Source organism: Dreissena polymorpha, chromosome 7 (assembly GCF_020536995.1).
Source record: "Dreissena polymorpha isolate Duluth1 chromosome 7, UMN_Dpol_1.0, whole genome shotgun sequence".
NCBI classification, from domain to species: Eukaryota; Metazoa; Mollusca; class Bivalvia; order Myida; family Dreissenidae; genus Dreissena; species Dreissena polymorpha.
The window spans coordinates 90023413-90043692 of NC_068361.1; the positions used below are offsets into that span (position 1 = coordinate 90023413).

General features: G+C 34.9%; 1 protein-coding gene across 4 annotated transcripts in view; it reads left to right on the forward strand.

Moving 5' to 3' along the window:
- The first annotated feature begins 1867 nt into the window (after positions 1-1867).
- LOC127838416 (serine/threonine kinase-like domain-containing protein STKLD1) overlaps positions 1868-20280 on the forward strand; it is a 36015-nt gene continuing 17602 nt past the window's right edge. Inside the window, exons 1-13 of one of the 4 annotated variants that reach the window (XM_052366175.1) lie at positions 1868-1930; positions 2053-2139; positions 2864-2908; positions 3318-3392; positions 4066-4170; positions 6316-6386; positions 8305-8417; positions 9086-9130; positions 11089-11282; positions 11732-11805; positions 12691-12800; positions 13851-13883; positions 19486-19627. In XM_052366175.1, the coding sequence (XP_052222135.1) occupies positions 1904-1930; positions 2053-2139; positions 2864-2908; positions 3318-3392; positions 4066-4170; positions 6316-6386; positions 8305-8417; positions 9086-9130; positions 11089-11282; positions 11732-11805; positions 12691-12800; positions 13851-13883; positions 19486-19627 (1121 nt within the window). In that variant the 5' untranslated portion in view covers positions 1868-1903. The remainder of the gene's footprint in view (positions 1931-2052; positions 2140-2863; positions 2909-3317; positions 3393-4065; positions 4171-6315; positions 6387-8304; positions 8418-9085; positions 9131-11088; positions 11283-11731; positions 11806-12690; positions 12801-13850; positions 13884-19485; positions 19628-20280) is intronic. The other 3 variants (XM_052366173.1, XM_052366176.1, XM_052366174.1) reach the window with 3 other exon arrangements.

The following is a 20280-nucleotide window of genomic DNA, read 5'->3' on the forward strand; positions in this document are numbered from 1 at the left end:
CACATCTCTTCTGCTGGTATTTCTGAATTTAAGTGAATCTTATATTTTATCATAATTCACAATTTGATATAATATACTTTACATATACTTTATAATAGTTAATCAACATGTTGATGCAAAAATAGAAATATTTAAAATATGGCAATTAGGACAATGGGAAAGACATATATTCTGTAAAAAAACCAGATCAAAGTATTTCAAAAATAGTCCATGTGGAAGCATTTTATTACTTTGCTTATGTTTTATTGTTTGTTGTGATTGTATATATTCCAAAACTATTCTAAACTGTATCGGACGGTTTATGCACACGAACGGTCCAAAACTTTCCTAAACCTCACGGTTACTCGATCCGATACGGTTTAGGATAGTTTTGGACCAGTTCGTACACCATATAACGTAGGGTTGTGACGATCCGAAATAATGGCACTGAGCTGCAGCGCAATTGGTGATAAGCTGTACATGTAAGCTCAGTCGGCTCAGTCCATTGGTATATGCAACGCTCTGTTCGAATCCCGGACTGGTTGCACACTTATATCCTTTGGCAACATTACGCGCAAACGTGAACTTCTGTAATGAGCAATTATTCATAAAAAAGTATCGTGGATTCGCATGGATCAGACTTGCATTTTGTTCGCTATTCCGGCCGAAAAACAATTGCTTAGAGGAGAAAGCCACGAAACCGACCTAAATCGGTTATTTGCTTAATTTTGTAAAAGGTTTGGATAGATCTTGTAATAGAACTCTCGTCATGTACGCAAAAGGCCAGGCCCGTACGCAGGCTGTCAAATTAGGAAAAATGTTAAATAATGGGCCTACAGCGATTTTTGTCTCATGAAAGCGTCCACAGATCACTTTCCCTCAATACAAAAGAGGAGTCAATTTCCGCCAATGTTTAAAGCTTTAGACTTCAGTAAGGTGCTGATTTACTTGTTTTATTGTATGCTTTCCGGTGGTTTATAGAGAAATATCAGTGAAATAAAACTGGTATTTCACTGTTTTAAACAGTGAAAAATATCGATATTTTTCACAGATTTTCTGTTTAATGACGTCATTTTTTCGACGAAATGACGTCATAAAGCCAGCGAAATTATTCAGTAAAACTCTTTTACAATGTAAATTAACGGTGAAAAAAGCATAAAATAAAAAGACAATTTGTTTGATTCGATGGAATATCGATTTTAATTCATTCGCGATCATAAAAACTACATATTTTCACTCGTGGCTGCGCCCCTCGTAAAAATATTATTTTATATGATCACTCGTGAAATAAAATCGATATTACATCGAATCCAACAAATATCCTCTATATATACCATAAATTTATATTACAAAATATGTTTTAAGTATTAAAATTCACATTGAAAAGTGCAAAATTAAACAAAAAATAGGGAGGGAAGACCCCTCCCTCACCCTTCCCGGTTGGCCCCCCACCCAAGTCAAAAATTCCTGCGCACGGCCCTGATCTGAGGTCTCATGTTCGAGTATGCGTCGATAGCTTTATATTAACCGCCCTTTGTTCTAAAAGTATTTTAATATGCATTAAGTTAGCTCTATTCAGAATGTTAAGTACATTTGTGTAAATTTGTTCACAATTTAGGTCTATACCAAACACATGCTTGCAAGTACACATTGAACCTGAGTTGATTGATGTGAATGGCACTAGTGCTGAAGCGACGTGAGTATACTATGCCAAACTTCGCAAGTTGAACACCTTGGAAGAAAGTTTTAAATAAAATCAAGGTCACTCAATATGTAATGAGACGTTCTTGCTTAACGTTACGTAATTTTGAAATCTTAATCTTGTACTTGGTGCTTTCGGTCATTTGTAGTCGGCCGATTTTATTTCCATTTTACGCGTATTCGTACAAAATATCGTGTTGCGCACGCGCATCTAGTTCGCTTGATGTTGTCAAGTATGGAGAACTACACCGTAAGTTTTTACAAATATTTTTAAACAATGTGTTCGTTCTACAATGTATGGATGTGTCAGTTTCGTTTGTTAGTTTTATTTGGACATTTGAATACATATTGATGTTGTCTGATGATTTTCAGATTAAGGAACAGATCGGCAAAGGTGCACAAGCTATTGTTTACATCGTTGAAAGACAGCAGGATAAGAAACTTTTTGTTTTGAAAAAGGTATGATTGGCAGTATAGCTAGCATGCAGTCATCATGATTAAACCTCAATAATGATTGTAAGATGTTATTTAGAAAGGCGTTCTGTCTTTGTTTTTGTGCTTTCACCATCAAGCCCTATTGAACAATAAGATCGCCATAACTTAGCATTTAAACATGTTAAAGGCGGCAGCCCATGATGAATTATAATCAATTATGATTGATTAAATGCAAATTTGGAAGAATTGCAGTGCTGATTGATAACAATAATGTTAAACAATTTTATTGTAGGCTAAAATAATGTATATGCATTTTCATAATTTCACTCTGCAACAACATACCTTTCATGATGCAATTTTTCAAATTTGATCAAAAATAGTTCAGTGCTTATCGATAACAGCAATTTTAAACAATGTTATTGTAGGCAAGAATAAAATAAATGTATTCATTCTGCAACAACATACCCGCCTGCCATGTTGGTATTTTAAGCAGACTAGCCCATGAGTGCATTTGCTATTTATTGTGAACATTCCCAGCAATCAGACCATTCAGTGAGCGCATGTAAGCAAATTAGTGACCATTTGAAAATGTTTGCAAACTATTGTATACATTCGCCTGTGTTTATTTGTCGAAAGAAAAATCTGTGAGTATTATGTCACAGAATGTTCTGTAATTCAGTGCAAAAGACATTGTTTGAAGATGCATGTTTAAAAAAAAAAGAAAGTTTAGTCAAACATTTGTTTGTAGGTTGAGTGCTTTGATGAGAGTGAGGCTAACAAAGCCTTCAAAGAGGTAAGTTTTTTTATTAATAACAGTTCTTAGTGGTATGAATACACATATGTAATGAAGCGCGTGTAAGTCTTTTTAGGACAAAAAAAAATATCATGCCCATTCATATTAAGGGTAGGTGCAGGTCACGCTCTTTGAGTATTGAACATTTACTACATTGGAAAAAATGAAAGGTAAATAAAAAAAATGCACAAACATTTTTGTTGTACATGTAATTGGATTCTTAATTGTATGCTATTTTTACAATGAAATGATCAGCAAAACACATTATTTTTAAGTACCTGTAAACTAGAAATTAACAAATATATTCACTTATCTAGACCACTGCCCCTTGAAAGAGAGGCAAGAGGGTACAAGACCGCTTCTCTTTAAAAAGTACCTTATCGAAACTGCTGTGTAAATTCTGTTTCAGGCAACAATCTTACAGAACCTCCAGCATGTTTACGTATCGGGGTATAATGAGTTCTTTGTGCTCTGGGAACAGCAGGTACATAACGAAGAAATATTGTCCTCATTTGAATGTTTGGTTCAAAGTATTATTATATAGACTATACAAACACATTTAAAATTAGTTAAAAACGATATTTGAAGCTTGATTGCATCAAGACCTAAGGATTGCCGGTATAAAGGGATTCAAGAGTCAGTTTCCTGGGAAGAGCCAGTTCTTGGTGTTGATCTTGAAAACGCTGTCAAATTGGGGATCATTTGGAACCTCTTGATTGCTTGGAAGACACCATATCCACTATACTACTACAACTAAAAACCAAATTGATAGACCTATTTCTAATTTGTAGCATCTTATTTACAATACTTTTTATCAGTGAAAATGTCAGGTTTAGATCTACATGGATTAGTTACAGCTAAGCAAAAATTACTTCGCAGTCAAAACTCTATGCTCTACAATAGTAAACAGGTATTTAAAAACTGATTTCATTCTGGTATGAAGTTAAATTGGTTTCATAGAGTATCCAACATAAATATCTAGTTTTTGTTTATATTTGTTATTGATATCTTATTTAAACACGTGAAACACATGTAGTAACAAAACTGTATAATTATAGAAAACATTTCAAAAACACAATTAATGCCAGCATTCACAAGTGTCAGGCTAATAATCTTTGTATTAGAACAAACTAATTGTCTTGGTATTTTTTGTCTAGGATTCTTCTGTCTACATCTGCATATTAATGGACTACTTTCCAAATGGCACATTGGAGGACATCCTGACTGAATACAGAGGAAAAAAGGAAGTTATCGAAGAACAGGTATGATTACTGTTTGCTTCAGTTAGTGTTTTGGGGTATATGACATTGTGTCGCTGACATTAAATAATGACAATCTGAATTGCATTATTACAATAAGCTCAACGCGTTGACAACAGGCATTGGTAAATGTATTATCATAAAACCAGCAAAAAAACATACAGCCGTAATAAAAAACGTTATCTGCTCTGATGCTTTTTGCAATAATTTATTATATAGGACTTATATTACTATGGATATATGTTCCAACTTGTTAAATGGATGTAAATGTTAATATCAAGCCTTTTTCTACCATGTGGGCTCAATATTTGAGTCGTGTTCTGAGAAAACTGGGCATAATGCATGTGCGTAAAGTGTAGTCCCAGATCAGCCTGTGCAGTCCACACAGGCTAATCAGGGACGACACTTTCCGCCTAAATTGGATTTTTGCTACGAAGAGACTTCATTTAAACGAAAAATGTCATTAAATCAGAAAGTGTTGTCCCTGATTAGCCTGTGCGGCTGCACAGGCTAATCTGGGATGACGCTTTAAGCACATGCATTAAGCACAGTTTTTTATCAGAACAAGGCTCATTTATTGTTTTCCTATTGGCCAACTAAAAACAAATTAGTCTTTTTCTTAAATAAACTAGCAAAAAAGTCAGAAGCAAAGTGCATAAATTCAGCTAAAATTTCCTTCTATATATGTTAAAATTTAATAAATGAAGGGCATGGTATTCTTATACTTATGCACTGTATTTTAGGGTTTTGTTAACAGGGAGATCAATAGACTGATCCCAAATTTGCACGAGTTAAGAAAAAACACTAATCCCTCGGTACAAACACTGCGGGTGCATTAAAGGGGCCTTTTCATGTTTTGGTAAAATGACAAAATAAAAGAAATGTTTCAGATTCGCAAATGTTCATTGTAGTTATGATATTTGTGAGGAGACAGTAATACTGAACATTTACCATTCTCTAAAGTATCCATGATATGCATCTTTTGACAATTTAAAAACCTGAAAATTATAAAGCGTTGCAACACGGGACAAGTGAAAAATTTGGAGAGTTGTGTTGTTGTCGATATACTTTGGGATTCTATGAGGATTTCTTATATAAAGTAGAAAAATTTAATACATTTCTGATTGTGTGAGTATGGATGTTTGAGTGGTCTAAGCGATAGACTTTTACTCCAGGGGTCAGTGGTTCGAGCCCAGTTTGAGGTTTACTTTTTTTTCTTTCTTTAATTTTATTCTTGTTTTTTTACTGTTGCTTTTTAGATCAAATGTTAACATTAATTAATATATACATTTAATTACAAACTTCAATACATGCCAAAATCTGTGAAAAGGCCCCTTTAATAGCTTTATTTAAATAATAATGGTTTATACGGTGTGTGATTTTGAAAGGATTAATTATTGGTCAGCATTATTTGTACCAGCAGATTAGTGGAGTTTTCCAAAAGGTTGCTTTTCTGGGATACACATATTGTATAGCTAAGTTCATATGGCTGTTGTGGTTAGTTCCCGTATATTTTATTAAACTGTTTCATTAATATATATGGGTGCTAACTTAAACAGGGCAAGTAACTTTTTGGTGAGGAAAAGTGAAAATTTCGGGCACTCACCCATTTGAACAAGTGGATTTAAAAGTTCATGTTGAGACCCTTATATTTTCTGACATGAACATATTTATGAAATTCAATAATCAATAAGAGCGGCTTTTTTATTTTCTGTGCTTAGTATTGAGTTATCTGTATGTGTCATTTATTGGGTCTATTAATTATGAACACTCTGTTCTTTGACTCTACCAGTATTAAATGAGAACAGTTAATTGAGTTCTTTACCTTCACAATCTATTATCATATAAAAATAATTTGAGCTGTGCTCTGGTAAAACAGGGTTAAATTCATGTGCATAAAGTGTCGACCCAGATTAGCCTGTGCAGTCCACACAGGCACATAAGGGACAACACTTTCTGCTGTAATGGTATTTTTCGTATGAAGGAAGTGTCTTCTTGTTCGAAATCCAGTTAAGGCCGAAAGTGTCATGCCTGATTATACTGTTTAGACTGCACAGGCTAATCTGGGACGACACTTTATTCACATGTATAAACCACACTTGGCCAGAGCTAGGTTAATTTCTAGTTCTATGTCTTTGGCTGTTGTAGAAAATCAAGTTCTGGCTGGGGCAGATTATTGAAGGTTTGGTGTATGTGCACAAGAAAAACATCATACACAGGTTTGATATAAATAGATTGATATGGACAATAGACATAAAATAGCAGTTGAACATCATATTTAAATTTGAGTTGTGATGACAAATATTTGTTATGCCCCCATTCGAAGAAGAGGGGGTATATTGTTTTGCACATGTAGGTAAGTCGGTCGGTCCAACCGTCCGTCCGTCCACCAGATGGTTTCCGAATGATAACTCAAGAACGCTTAGGCCCAGGATCATGAAACTTCATAGGTACATTGGTCATGACTGGCAGAAGAGGGGTTATATTGTTTTGCACATGTCGGTAGGTCCGTCGGTCCAACCGTCCGTCCACCAGATGGTTTCCGGATGATAACTCAAGAACGCTTAGGCCTAGGATCATGAAACTTCATAGGTACATTGATCATGACTGGCAGATGACCCCTTTTGATTTTGAGGTCACTAGGTCAAAGGTCAAGGTCACAGTGACTTGAAATAGTAAAATGGTTTCCGGATGATAACTCAAGAACGCTTACGCCTAGGATCATGAAACTTCATAGGTGCATTGATCATGACTGGCAGATGACCCCTATTGATTTTCAGGTCACTCGGTCAAAGGTCAAGGTCACAGTGACTCGAAACAGTAAAATGGTTTCCGGATGATAACTCAAAAATGCTTATGCCTAGGATCATGAAAATTCATAGGTACATTGATCATGACTGGCAGATGACCCCTATTGATTATCATGTCACTAGGTCAAAGGTCAAGGTCACAGTGACTCGAAACAGTAAAATGGTTTCCGGATGATAACTCAAGAATGCTTATGCCTAGGATCATGAAACTTCATAGATACATTGATTATGACTGGCAGATGACCCCTGTTGATTTTCAGGTCACTAGGTCAAAGGTCAAGGTCACAATGACTCAAAACAGTAAAATGGTTTCCGGATGATAACTCAAGATTGCTTAGGCCTAGGATCATGAAACTTCATAGGAATATTAACCATGACTGGCAGATGATCCCTATTGATTTTCAGGTCACTAGGTCAAAGGTCAAGATCACAGTGACTCGAAATAGTAAAATGGTTTCCGGATGATAACTCAAGAATGCTTACGGCTTGGATCATGAAACTTCATAGGTATATTGATCATGACTGGCAGATGACCCCTATTGATTTTCAGGTCACTAGGTCAAAGGTCAATGTCACAGTGACAAAAAACATATTCACACCATGGCTGCCACAACAACTGACAGCCTATATGGGGGACATGCATGTTTTACAAACAGCCCTTGTTTTGTTCATGTTGCCTTCCTTGATTGTTTTGAAAAATACTGCCTGCAGACTATTGTGACAAATATTCACTTAACTTCACTGCTTTTCTTACCTAAGTAAAAAACTTAGCAAAAAAGCTTTTTATACTTCTGGATAAGCTGGGGAACCCAAATGTGAGGTCTGATTCCTTTTTCAAGCAAATGGATATTTAGTTGAAGTAGGACCTCTTTGACATTTAGTGGTTGTACATGGTTGATGTGAAAACTTTGTAACATTAAAGGTTGTAATGAATTGAAGTAGGATCCCCTAAGTGGAATCAAGACATCTTGACATTTGAAGGATTTACACAATGTTACTGGGACCCTTTTGACACATGAAGGTTTGACACAGTTGATATGGGACCTTTTTGACACTAAGGTTTTTCACAGTAAGATTGGGACCGTTTGAAACTTAAGGTTTTATAAAGTTGTATCCTTTGACCCTTACAGATTTTATGATTTTGATGTGAGACCCCTTTGACACTTGAAGTTTTAACAATTTAGAAGTGAGATGCCATTTTACACTTAGATGTTTTACACAATCTAAATGGGACCTCATTCGAGATGTAAAGGTATTTTACAGTCGACGTTGGATCTATAAGACATTTCAAGGTGTAGTGTAACGGAGTAGTATGTCTCTACTTCAGGGATGTCAGGCCTACTAATTTATTCATGAAGGAAGACCACACTCTGTGTCTCGGAGATTTTGGTGTCAACACAATTATGGGCGATGCAGTAACATGCACGCGGGCAAATGCAGGTCAGTAAGGGGAAGTCTCATGAAGCCTGTATGTAGATGTCAGTATGAATCCAATAGGAACAAAATGTTGACTGCTCAGGTTAGCAGGGATGTGATTCTGTAATATCTCAACTAGCAATGTCAAATTTTATGTCAAGTGGCAACCATTCTTGAGTTGTTCACTTATTTGATGTGACTATTAATGCCTCTTAAACCTTTACCACTTAGATAAGTATTTTAAAGATTTACTTGCATTGCGTATGATGTTGCTTCAAATGTAAACTTTTTAGAACATTTATATTGCTGCAGGTATGGGATGACTTCAGTGTTGAGAGAGAGGAGAGAGTAGAGAGAGAGATGCGGCTAATTATGCCAAACATCAATAACATTAACAGTTGATATGCCCCATCTTCATAAAAAACTGATGTTTGTTACATTTGTGTATTGATATTATCTGTAGGCCAGATGTGAATATCATAATTATAAACACAATTACATGTATGTGCACATGTAAATGTTATTTCCAGGAAAATTGGTGACTTCATGATTTTTCTGCAGTGGATTTTTTCAAGACCATGCTGTGTTGGAAACTTAAATATTCCATTGTTAGCATGTTTATCATTGATGTCTGTGTTGATTACAATTGACAATTTTTGTTTCGTTTTTCTTCTCATTTGGTAAATTTTCAGAGTTCAAAGGCATATTTTACAGGCCTCCAAGATTTAGTCAGGATGGTAAAACTTTAAAAAAGTGTTAATAGTTGTTTACGCAAATTTATTATGTTAATATTTTATTGAAATCAAATTGTATGGTTGTCTGTAGTATATGATTAGTTTTTATTATTTGAAAGTTATTTTTATCTCATGTGGTTGGAAAGTGTTGTGGGTCGTAATTTTATTTTTTTAATCTTTATCATCATTATTTTATCAGTTAGTAGATGTAGTGTTGTTGTTTTTTAAATAAGAAAGTTGCTTAAATTACTGTGTATTTAAAAAAAATAATATTGTTTTATAGACATTCTCTATAGTGTTAACAATCATTTGGTTGCAGTAAATTTACTTAATAATCACATTTGAAATTTATTAAATCTTTGCACATATTTGTGTGAATTGTATTGATAAATTCATCATAAACAACTGGAAACTAATTTAACTACGCAAAAAAATTTATATATATATATTTGCTACATGTTGAACCCATATATTTTATGATTTAGTTGATGTAAAAATATGTATGCAGTAAAAACGCCTAAGTTTGAATGTTTACTTTTGGGTTTTAAAATTAATTATTTCTTGGCATTTCAGTTCAATGATTGATAGAAAACGGTGTTTTCTTCATTTGTATTTTCATCCATTTTTTTATCATCTAAATGATGAAGGATGGGTATTGGTGTGTTTCAATTTGTTGTTGAAATTATAATTGGGATGGTATCTTCCTTCAACTCAAATTGATCACATATCATATAACAGTATTATAATACAATTGTTATGTTCATGTTTATTGTATGGGTTGGGATATACAATTTTTATTTCATTTTTAATTAACTTCTTGTTCATGCAACCTCATAAAAATAGCTTTAAAAGAAATTACCTTTTCAAAATAAATATATATATTGTCCACTTTTTCAATGGCTGAACAAGTCAGCATTTTTTAATAATTTTTTTCTGCAGAATAACTACCTTGTGATGTTACACCTTTTCTTTAACAGATAATTTTGTATTTGTAAAAAACATGAAATATCCTTCTAATTATAATACCTAATGAGCCTTGTTCTGGGAAAACTGAGCTTAACCCTTTCAGTGCGGGAACCAAATTGTAAAGGCCTTTGCAAACAGTTTGGATCCAGATGAGACGCCATAGAACGTGGCGTCTCATCAGGATCCAAACTGTTTGCTATTCTGATAGTATTTTTTGAAAAAAAAATCAAAGAAAATGCTAATTTTAGAAATTCAGCAGAAGACATTTTAGCAGACGACAAATTTCCCAGCATGCAAAGGGTTAATGCATGTTTATATGTCCAAGAGTAGCCTGTGCAGTCCGTACACACTAATCAGGGATTACACTTGCCGCCAAAATTGAATTTTGATTTGGAAAACACTCCTTTAAACCAAACTTTAAGTATAAGCAGAAAGTGTCGTCCCTGATTAGACTGTGCAAATTGAACTGGCCAATCTGGGACGACACTTTACGCAAATGCTATAAGCAGTTTTCCGAGAGCGCAACACATCAAAATTGGCAGGAAAAAAGTAAACATCACTTGTTAGTCTACAAGATGTACAACAATGTTCGTGGTGTTACGCTCTCGCATTAAGCACTGATTTCCCAGATAAAAGCTCATTTATATTTGTCAAAAAGCTAAAAATACACTTATTATACAGATCTTATGACCCCTCATGAAATAGATATTTTAGCCACTTTCTGGGGAAACAGTGCTTAATGCATATGTGTGTAGCATTGTCCCAGATTAGCCTATGCAGTCTTCACAGGTTTATCAGGGGCGACACTTTTCACTTTTGTTGTATTTTTCGTTTAATTAAAGAAAGTCTCTTCTTAGCAAAAAACTACTTAAGGCTGAAATTGGTGTTTTTGATTAGCCGGTGCAGACTGCACAGACTAATCTTTGGCAATAGTTTACGCATTTGCATTAAGCCCAGTTTCTTAGAACAAGGCTCAATTCCGTTTTCCCCTACAGCCTCCATGAATTACATGGCTCCCGAGGCAGCCAGCGAGGGCTACACAGAGAAGAGTGACATGTGGTCCCTGGGCTGTGTCCTATTTGAGCTTGTAACAGCGTTGCTATACAGCCAGAAAGAGGCTATCGATAAACTGCAGGAGATTCGCAAAAATCCAGACGTTTTGGATTATGTTTTTGAGGAAATTTCAAAGGTTTGATTTTTCTGTGCTGTATTTAAAGAAAGTTCTTGATTGTAGTTGCTGTATATCACTTCTTATGTTTGTTTATGAATTATATATTAATATACATGTAATAATGTTACATATATGTTACATTTTGTGACTATTAAAATATTATCTGTAACATTTTTTTTATCAGAGTCATGATTTTATTTTTCTTTGCTGGAGAGTCCTGTATTTCCATTGTTTTCTCCCCATTTCGAAAATGCTAGGCTAAACATGTAATGCTTTGCACCTATCCATTTATTGGTATTTTGGTCTGTCAAATGGTAAATTCATTGACTATTTCGTTTCCTGGTTTTTATCTACCAACCAAAAAGTGCTCAATGTGAGCTGTTGCAATCACCATATGTGCAGCAACAGCTTTAAAAACATTACTTCTTATTGTATAAGTTGTTCTTGCAATGTTGTTGTTGTTACAGCACTACAGCGATGCCCTCATTCAGGTGTTGAAGGCCATGCTGAAGGTCAAGAGCCAACAGAGGACTACCGCCATGTAAGCGGCACAAACAGTCTTTTTAAAGTTTTTATTTAGTTAATCCCCTCAACATTACAATAATTGCTTTACTGTATAATAAATTACCCTGTACAAATTTCACGCGTTTCAATGGCGTACATATTCCCAAGGTCTTAATTTGTTGTGATGTTTATTTTGAAAAAAGTTTTAATGGAACAAAATATGCAGCCATTGATCAATGCAATATCTGATTTAGCAAGACCTTAAGTCGAATGATTCATTTTGACAGTTTGTTAATTGCAATTAATGCGTGGTCAGTACTGGAGAAGGCTAATAATTGCTAGGGGTCCATATATACCTTTTGATATTAGGAGTCCCATCATAAGGTGTAGACCACAGATATTTTTATCGCATTTGTCCCCATTTAATAGTGGTTCTGTACTGTGAAACATGTAATTACCAACCTAAATGTTTACGGCTTTACCTTTTACATTTATATAAAACAATTAACATATTTGTTTCTAGAATTCTAATAAGACTAATGCCTTTTAGACTGGAAATCTCTCAATATCTATTCGTGGTTATTCAACCTAAGATACTCCTATTCCTGCTTGTAGGTATATAAATGGCTTAGTGTAAACTGTTGTTTACATTAAACATTCCTGGACATAATGAGCCCTGTTGTAAGAAAACAGGGCTTGATGCATCTCAGATTAGCCTGTGCAATCTGCACAGACTTGTTAGGTATGACACTCATCCTAAACTGGATTTTTGTTTAAGAAGAGACTTCTTAAAACAAAAAATTCCATAAAAGCAGAAAGTGTTGTCCCTGTTTAGCTTGTGATAACTGCACAGGCTAATCTTGGACGACACTTGACGCACATGCATTAAGCCCTGTTTTCTGTAATTATAACGGCATTTCAGAAGCCTGTTGAGCAACAAGTACATACAGGCGTGCGTTGAGATGAGCGACTCCACACAGCTAGAGAAACGCAAGAGAATCCAGTCAGCCTCCACGAAGAAATCAGAAATAGGTATCCCTCATCACATCTACTGTTACCTGGACCCATATTGAGAAAGCTCCTGAGGAAATTTTTAAGACTTTCCTAAAATTATGAATTTCTTGCTGTCTTTGGCTTTATTTGTCTTCAGGCCTTTTTACATTGAAATGTATGAAAAAAGTATATATTGCTAAAATGATTGACAAATTTATCATTTTGTATGCAGAAGACATTTGATTTCAGAAAAAAATTTGCATCTGAAACTTAAACATTATCATGACGAACAACTTGAGTTAAGTTTCTTTGTTAATAATGGTCTTGGCTACATACCTTAAAACAAAATTAAGTCTCATCTTAGTCTAAATATTAAGCCATCAACCAATGTAAGTTAAAGCATAAAAATAATAAGCAATCAAAATAGTCAATATTTTTAAGTAAGACACAGTTTTTAATTTAGAATGTTTCAAGTCATGGTGATGATATAGCTCCATTTCAGAGAATTCTTTTTAACTTGTAAATGATTGTTTGCTTAAGGCAATGTGAGTTTATTATTTTGCTTTTGTTTTTACTTGCAAAAATCATTATGGAATATTTGCAATGCATTTGTATTCTTCTTATTTATTCTTATAAGCACTTGCTTTAACTTGCAATAGCTGGGCCGACTAGCTCAGTTTGCAGATCTCTGGACTACAAATTCAGGTTATCACAGGTTTGATCCCCAGCCTGACGCGTAACTTGCGTGGTTATTGGTAATACAATTCTTGCTACAGCCATTCTCTCCCTGTATCTAATTCAAGTGGCGCAGTCGTCAGTTTCTAGCATAAATATGTGCTCTTAAAGCTTGTTCACCAGCTCTACATGAGGAAAGGTGTGAGTTTGATCACTGACTGTTTATGTGAATAATGCTCATTGAATATTTTCCATTTTGTAGTAGGAATTTTCCTCAGCAAATGAAGCACATTGAATTTACTAGTATTATGTTTTGTAGACACAATTTTTCTTTGCAAATGATGCACATTGAATATCTTGATTTGTAGATGCAATTATGCCCTTATTTACCACAACTCAAATGCTTTGTTATAGTTTCTGTAAAATCATCAGCAGAGGATGGTAGATGTAAGTGTGGTGTAGTTGAAACAGGTCCCAATGTAGTGAGGTGTTACCCTGCTGTATAACTTGCACATGAACCATTTTGTAGCTGAGCAGCACATTCCTCCCCTTGCTAACTATTCCTACTTGAGTGGTGGGTGATCTCTGTAGGTTCTATAAATAGGCTAGTTCCTAATAGAAATTGTATCATTATAAATAATAACTTGGTACCTTATTGAAAGTTTTGCAAAATAGAATTTGGGAATCACCTTGCTATATTTGCTTTATTGTCCCCTACCGGTTTCACTGGAGGGGACTTATGGTTTGCGCTCTGTCCGTCAGTCCCTTTGTCTGTCTGTCAGTCAGTTACACTTTTCTGGATAACTTAAAAAGTTCTTGATATTTTTTCATGAAACTTTAAACATGGATAGCTGACAATATGGACATAAAGCACGTCATTTCATTTTGTTTCGTCGTCAAAAATTCTGGTTGCTATGGCAACAAATAGACTAGAAATACTGCTGAAAATGTTGGTTTTCTGGATCCTGCGATAACTTTAAAAGTTCTTAATATTTTTTCATGAAACATGGATAGATTGCAATATGGACATTATGCACGTCATTTCATTTTGTTCCTACTGCAAATTTCTGGTTGCTATAACAACAAATATAATAAAAAATAATAATCTGACAATGGTGGAATTTCCGACAATGGTGGAGCTGGTAGGGGACATATATTGCTTGGCGATTGTCTTGTTTATACATAGACAATATCTAATGGAAAACTCAGTGCCTATCAAATTCCAAAAAGTTTTATGAAATTGCCCTTTGCATTTAATTTTTTCTTTACAATAAACTTACTACTACTACTACTACTACTACTACTATTAAATTAAATGAAAACAGACTGTAATACCTTAATTTTAAATTCTGTGCCTATGAGCTTCAATAAAATAAAACTTTTCTCTCTTCTTTCAGATTAGCCCTGACCGTGGCTTTCCTATATTGATATTGACTTAAGCTTTTCAATATCTCCTTTTAGCATTTTTTTAGCTCGACTATTATATATAAAATATATATAGTGGAGCTATCTTACTCACCCCGGCGTCGGCGTTAGCGTTAGCGTGCAAATGTTTAAGTTTTCGTACTACCCAAAATATTTTCTTTGTCCCTTTACATATTGCTTTCATATTTTGCATACTAGTTAACCATCATGACCCCAACCTAAAAACAAGAGCAGACAACTCTATCAAGCATTTTGTCATAATTATGGCCCCTTTTCCACTTAGAATATGCAGCAACTGTTAAAGTTTGTGTACTACCCGAACTATTTTCAATGTCCCTTGACATATTGCTTTCATATTTTGCATACTTGTTAACCATCATGACCCCAACCTATAAACAAGAGCAGACAACTCTATCAAGCATTTTGTTATAATTATGGCCCTTTTTCCACTTAGAATATGCACCACATTTTAAAGTTTGCGTACTACCCCAACTATTTTCAATGTCCCTTGACATATTGCTTTCATATTTTGCATACCATCATGACTCCAACCTATAAACAAGAGCAGACAACTCTATCAAGCATTTTGACAGAATTATTGCCCCTTTTATACTCAAAATATGCATATTATTGATAATTGATATGTTAAAATTTGCGTACTACCCCAAATTATATTTCCTATATCCTTTGACATATATCTTTTATATTTTGCATACTTGTTTCCAACATGACCCCAACTTATAAACAAGAGCATTCCACTGTATCAAGCATTTTGACATACTTATGGCCCCTTGTACGCTTATATAATTGAACATTTTGCTTAAATTGCCATAACTTCTTTATTTGTAATCACATTTTATTATTACTTTCACAAAACAACACTTACCTGAATACCACAATTGATTCCAACCAAACAATACCCCACGCCTCTACCCAGAATCCCTCCCCTCCCCAACCTCCCTCCCCCCCCAAAAAAAAATTACCACACCCCACATTATACCCCCTCTCCCTCATGTAATAAATTAGCACACCCCACATTATACCCCCCTCTCAACCCCCCCCCCCCTTATCCCCCCCCAACAATTTTTTTTCCTTTTCTGATTTTTTAACATCATCTCATAAATAACCACACCCCACATTATAACCCCCTCTCACCCCCCTACCCCTCTCCCTAATTTTGTTTTTTGTTTTTTTATTTTAAACATCATCTAATAAATTACCACACCCCACATTATCACATTTTATCCCCCTCTCACCCCCCTGCCCCCCCCCCCCAATCTCCCCCCCCCCACCCCAATTTTTTTTTTTTTAGCTTGACTATTATATATGAAATATATATAGTGGAGCTATCCTACTCACCCCGGCGTCGGCGTTTCAGTTAGCGTTAGTGTTAGCGTTAGCATGCAAATGTTAAAGTTTTCGTACTACCCCAATTATTTTCATCGTCCCTTGACATATTGATTTCATATTTTGCATACTTGTTTACCAACATGACCCCAACCTGTAAACAAGAGCAGACAACTCTATCAAGCATTTTGTCATAATTATGGCCCCTTTTCCACTTAGAATATGCAGGAAATGTTAAAGTTTTCGTACTACCCCATTTATTTTCATTGTCCCTTGACATATTGCTTTCATATTTTGCATACTTGTTTACCAACATCACCCCAACCTATAAACAAGAGCAAACAACTCTATCAAGCATTTTGTCATAATTATTTCCCCTTTTATACTTATAATATGCATATTATTGATAAATCTATGTTAAAGTTTGTGTACTACCCCAAATATTTCCTAACATATTGCTTTTATATGTTGCATACTTGTTTACCAACATGACCCCAACATGTAAATAACTGAACATTTTGCTTAAATTGCCATAACTTCTTTATTAATGATCACATTTTATTATTACTTTCACAAAACAACACTTACCTGAATACCACAATGGATTCCACCCAAACAATACCCCACACCCCTACCCAGAATCTTTTCCCCCCTCCAACTCCCCCCCCCCCCCAGATTTTTTTTTAAACATCTAATAAATTACCACACCCCACATTATACCCCACTCTCACCCCCCTCTCACCCCCCTACCCTCCAATTTTTTTTTTAATTTTATTTAAACATCATCTAATAAATTACCACACCCCACATTATACCCCCCTCTCAACCCCCCTATCCCCCCCCCCCCTACCTCCCCCCCCCTCAACCCCTCAAAAAAAATTGTTTTTCCTTTTTTTATTTTTGAAAGATCGTCTAATCAATGACCACACCCCACATTATACCCCCTCTCAACCCCCCCCCCCCCAAAAAAAAATTTTTTTTTTTCCTTTTTATATTTTTGAAAGATCTTCTAATAAATTATTGAATATGAACAATTTCCCCATGATGGCTTACGTAATACTGTCAAGCACTCGAATAGTCGAGCCCGCTGTCCTCTGACAGCTCTTGTTAAGTTGATGAAATTATTTCCTTAAATTATCTTTTCGCCAAATTTTCTATGATCTTGGAGTGTTGAGTTAATAGAGGCAGAGAATAATGTATTATTTTTTTTTTAATCATGTCTGTCATACTTTTACAGTAATTATAAGATACCTTTATTTCCAGTAGTATTGGTCACTTTTGAGTATTGAATTGTATTTATATTGGAATTTAAATGTTGTTACATGTGTATCTGGTTTTCACATTATTATAGATTTTTTAAATAACTATAAAACATTAAGAAATGGGATTTTTTAAGCCTATGCAGTTATGTGAAAACTAAAATTATAACATATACATGAAATTCTGGAAACTTCACTATATTACATAGGCTTTTTTACAACCAGCTAAGTTCAGGCCGGGGACTGTGTCTTTTAGCAACTTGTCCTTTTTATGTCTGTTCATTTAACACATTCTAGATTGTAGATAGAATCAAAAGCTTTTGAAATTGGTGTACTCATATAATTGTGCTTTTTTTTACGTGTAAGTATATCTTGTAGAATTCTGATCTTTTACTAGTCAAAACTTACCCATGTAGTTACAGCCTTCTTGTGTAGATATTTAGCCTATGTTGAAAGTCATCTCATAAATATAAGGTTTCAAGTGTAAATGAAAGAAGTTAATTTTTGCATGACTGCATTTACACCATTTCATTAAAAAAATTATCCAATCTCTTGTTAAACTCATCATATTTATATAAAAAAAAGAGATTAATGTCTGTACAAAATATAACATAACATATATTTATATAAAATAATGCAGAAATCGCATAGAACAACACAGTACAGTCTACTTTGCAATATTACATTTCCCTTTGATTTCCCTTTGTTAGAAAATATAAATATGGCAAAGGCATAGGAAATATTAGTTAAATGTCTTTATGTACCTGAATTTATCAATTGAGTTGAAGAAAGGTTTAAATTGTGAGGCTTGCCAACTATGGGCAGCCTATGGTTGGGCAGCCTTCAGGTGACTTGTCTGGTAAATTGAAGTACACAAAGATACTAAACCAATATTCTTTTTATCCTACCATATTGTTTATGTTTTTTTATTTGACAAACTTTGTTTGTCTGCACCTTGATTACACAGTCAAACATGATGTTTGTCTGCACCTTGATCACACAGTCAAACATGATGTTTGTCTGCAACTTGATCGCACAGTCAAACATGATGTTTGTCTGCACCTTGATCACACAGTCAAACATGATGTTTGTCTGCAACTTGATCGCACAGTCAAACATGATATTTGTATGCACCTTGATCAAACAGTAAAACATGATGTTTGTCTGCAACTTGATTACACAGTCAAACATGATGTTTGTCTGCAACTTGATCACACAGTCAAACATGATGTTTGTCTGCAACTTGATTACACAGTCAAACATGATGTTTGTCTGCAACTTGATCACACAGTCAAACATGATGTTTGTCTGCAACTTGATCACACAGTCAAACATGATGTTTGTCTGCAACTTGATCACACAGTCAAACATGATGTTTGTCTGCAACTTGATTACACAGTCAAACATGATGTTTGTCTGCAACTTGATCAAACAGTCAGGCACAGTGTATTTGGGCATCTCAATCACTCAGTCACTCATAATGTTTGTCAACACCTTGAACACAAAGACACACATTATGTTAGACAGCATCTCAAATGCCTAGTCACACATGTTTTTCTTCCAGCATCTCAGTCATCCTGTCTCACATAATGTTTGTCAGATTCTATATAACTCATTCACACATGACCCAGTATCTGTATCTCAATCATGCATAATGTTTATCAGCTTTGCATTGTCACATAATGTTTGTCTGTATGCTATAGAGTGGCGTTCTGGGAAATCTTGGCTTGATGCATGCGCTTAAGGTGTTGTCCTAGATAAGCCTGTTTAGTCTGCACAGGCAAATCTTAGACACTTTCCGCCTAAACTGAATATTCTTTTAGACGAGATTTCATTTAAAAGAAACATAACATACCTTAAAAGCAACAAGTTTTGTCCCTAATTAGTCTATGCACATGGCTAATCAGGGACTATACTTAACGCACATGACTTAAGCCCTGTTTTCCCAGAACAAGGCTCATTCCAATCAAACATGATGTTATATTAGTATTAGTCATTCACACCTGTTTCAATCCTAGGGCCAGTTCCCCGAGGGCAGGGCATTTTCAAGGTACTCGAGTACATCGCTAGCCTGGTAGACTATGAGGGATGTGTGAGGGGGGCACTGGAGTATCTTCTGGAGCTTGCCAAGTCTGAAGACGGACTCAGTCTGGACCCAAGGTAGTCAAAAAGAAAGCTATATTTGAGTTATTCACGAAATGTTCAATAAGAATTTGATGAATTAAAAAAAGTTTTTAAAAATCTACCTATTTCTCATAATGCAAGGCGGTCCACGAAGGCTTTCTTAAGCAAATTTAAATATTAGTAAATTTAATTGTGTTTTTATAAGCTTTTCTCTTGAGGGGGTGTATTGTGTGGGAACATCCTTGGAGAATGGATTGGCAGGCAGGTAAAAAAAAAAGAAGAATTTGTTTGCAGCAAAATCATTGTTTTTGCCTTTGAACTCATAAAGTTTTCATCATATCTTTACCAAACTTGTTGGAGATGTTTGTTAACATAAAATGGAGGCCAAATTTGTCAACAAGCTAATTAGCATCAGGAATGTCGGAGAAATTGCCCTTTCTTTATAATTTGTATGCCCCTAAAGGAGGTATATAGTGATCGCACTGTCCGCTGTCTGTCTGTCACACTTTGCGTTTAGGTTTCGAAAAATGCTCATAACTTCTATGTCCTTTGAGATATAACCTTCATATTTTGTATGCATGTGTATATGGACAATGCCTTTCCATACGCACACAAATTGCTACCCCTATGACGTTGACCTTGAACTTAGTGTCCGCGTTTAGGTTTCAAAATCTGCGTTTAGGTTTAGA